Source organism: Penaeus chinensis, chromosome 37 (genome assembly GCF_019202785.1).
Source record: "Penaeus chinensis breed Huanghai No. 1 chromosome 37, ASM1920278v2, whole genome shotgun sequence".
Classification (NCBI taxonomy): domain Eukaryota; kingdom Metazoa; phylum Arthropoda; class Malacostraca; order Decapoda; family Penaeidae; genus Penaeus; species Penaeus chinensis.
The window spans coordinates 3640305-3642804 of NC_061855.1; the positions used below are offsets into that span (position 1 = coordinate 3640305).

General features: G+C 42.3%; 1 protein-coding gene across 1 annotated transcript in view; it reads right to left on the reverse strand.

Moving 5' to 3' along the window:
- Positions 1 to 2500, reverse strand: part of LOC125045237 — a 25396-nt gene that overhangs the window by 6533 nt on the left and 16363 nt on the right. The window contains exons 4-6 of the mRNA XM_047642394.1: positions 2123 to 2309; positions 1454 to 1654; positions 523 to 717 (exon numbers count right to left, since the gene is read on the reverse strand). Of these exons, the coding sequence (XP_047498350.1) occupies positions 523 to 717; positions 1454 to 1654; positions 2123 to 2309 (583 nt within the window). The remainder of the gene's footprint in view (positions 1 to 522; positions 718 to 1453; positions 1655 to 2122; positions 2310 to 2500) is intronic.

A 2500-nucleotide genomic window follows, 5' to 3' on the forward strand; every position in this document is an offset into this window, starting at 1 on the left:
CGCCTCCTTGCCTGGGGTCCAAATGCATATTAATGTGGTCTAATTTCAACCAGATACATCAAAATAGGATCAAAATTAATTAATGAAAAACATCCACATATTAAACAAATCAATGAGGCTTCTAAAATGTTTTGTGACCTAAAGGTTTACTTATTGTATGTGTGTAATTTTTGTATGTTATTTACAGAGAGAAAAAAGGGTTAAGTAAAGCAGCTTGGGAGGATAAAAAGAAAAAAAGTAAATATAATCTACCACTACTTTTTCATAAAACCATAATTCTGAAAAAAAAAAAAAAAATCACTCAAGAACATGCAAGTCATATCTATCATTTACATTTCAGACAGCCTTTGAAATCCCTTTTGAAACCCAGCATTACCTTTAGTTTTGCCCCTAAACCCTTTCTCACAATAAGAGAAGAAATGAAATCTCCATCCCATTTCCTGACCCCCCCCCCCCCCCATAACCCCATGAGATCAAAAGAGAAAAAATAGACAAACGCAATAAATGAAAAAAAAAACTTACCTGTCTGTTCTTGGTAAACGACGTGGGGAGACTGAGGAAGGTAGGGGGGTCCGCATGGGGCGCACACCCATGCCGGTAGGAGCAGGGCAGGGTCTGAGGGGAGGACCCGTGGCCAACCAATGAGGAGAGGGCTGCGTTCTGCCGTCTGAGAGCCTGGACCTGGTTGGCCAATTTCACACACTGCTCTTGGTGTGACTGCCATGGAGAGAGAGGATGTCAGGCGTGGAAGGGGTCGGCACTATTAGTGTTTCTTTGGCTATGGTAAGCACAGAGTTGTTGAGAATATTAATGTCTTATTCTGCTTTGCATCATAGCAATAATAATTTAGTATGTCTCTGTTTGGGGGGGAGGAGGAGGTGGACAAAGAGGAAGACGAAGAGAAAGAGGAAGAGGAGGAGGAGGAGGAAGAGGAAGAGGAAGAGGAAGAGGAAGAGGAGGAGGAAGAGGAGGAGGAAGAGGAGGAGGAAGAGGAGGAGGAAGAGGAGGAGGAAGGGGAAGAGGAGGAGAAAGGGGAAGAGTAAGAGGAGAAGAGTAAGAGGAGAAGAGTAAGAGGAGGAGAAGACAGGAGGATTAACATGAAAAAGGAGGAGGAAGAGGATGAAGAGGATAAATATAAAGAGGAAGAGGGAAAAAAATGAAGAGGAAGAGGAAGAGGAAGAGGAAGAGGAAGAGGAAGAGGAAGAGGAGGAGGCAGAGAAAAGAGAGGAGAGATACCTTTCAGTATCCTTGTAAGAATAAATGTTACAATCAAATATATGACAGTTCTCCTTCATCAAATTATTTTTTGAATCTTGATAGACTTCAATCATTCTCTAATAAAAATATTACTTTTTCTGACTGCTGACTTCAGATTAGCTCAAAATCCTTTACCATAAAATCACAAAACAAAATGCAAAGCAAAAAACTAGTTTCCAAGTAGAAGATTCATTACCTTCTGCGAGAGGAGAGCTTGGACGACCTGTGTAGCAACGCGGTCTAAACACACTTCATACTGCTGCTGTTGTGCCCGCGCCTCAGACTGTAATTTCTTATTGGCCTGCTCCAGAGTGCGACACCGTTCAGCCAGCATCTGCACAACAGATTCATTACTAATAAGGGCCTCCTTGTGGTATTGGAACTCTTCCGACGCCACCTGTGCAAAGAAGGAACAACTGAATACCTCTCCCCTGGCATGGAGGGCTATGTGTCGTCAGTCAAATTATGTTCAGATTTTGAATAAACCAGAATTTTTCCCTCAAATTCACACATACAAAACCGAGTAAAGAGGGTGGGGAGGGGCAAAATACAGAACACTAACAATGACGTGTTACACCCGACACATGTATGTGATGATAGGTTACTCACAAACCTAATCATAAATGCAACTTCACACATTACAATCCATTGCCAAAGGACTGTAACAGAGGAATGAAAGAATAAGGTTTACCCATTAATCACTTCCATGAAATTCAGTTCACGTTCCATCACACGAAAGACAGAGAATACCACGGTATACGCAATGTTATATCAGGCTATAGACCTCAGAGCAACACTAGGGACAACAACGATTATTTCAGGCGTCAAACACACAGAGAGGTCTATCAAGGACCCCAGTACCGACCTTAGTGTGTTGGATGGGGGGGTTCTCTTCTACAACTGTCGGGTTGCATTGGTCAAGCGCAGCAATGGTGGCCTGGTACTGCTGTAACTTGGACACGTAGGCTATTTCTTGGGCCTCATGTTCTGCACGCTGCTTCTTCTCCACTTCGTGACGCTCAGCCATTAATACACGCACTTGTTCTTCCAACCTTTTAAGTGAAGAATTAATATTAGGTTGTTTTTTGCAGGGGGAAGGTGGGTCTTCCTCTCCTTATCCAATCTTATAATCAAGAGGATTACTAACATATCTTGAGTGAACACAGAATAAAAGTCCCCTTCTGGCATCGTTTTCTTTTTTTACACAATAACTCATCAAAACATGCTTTAGCTTAAAACTACA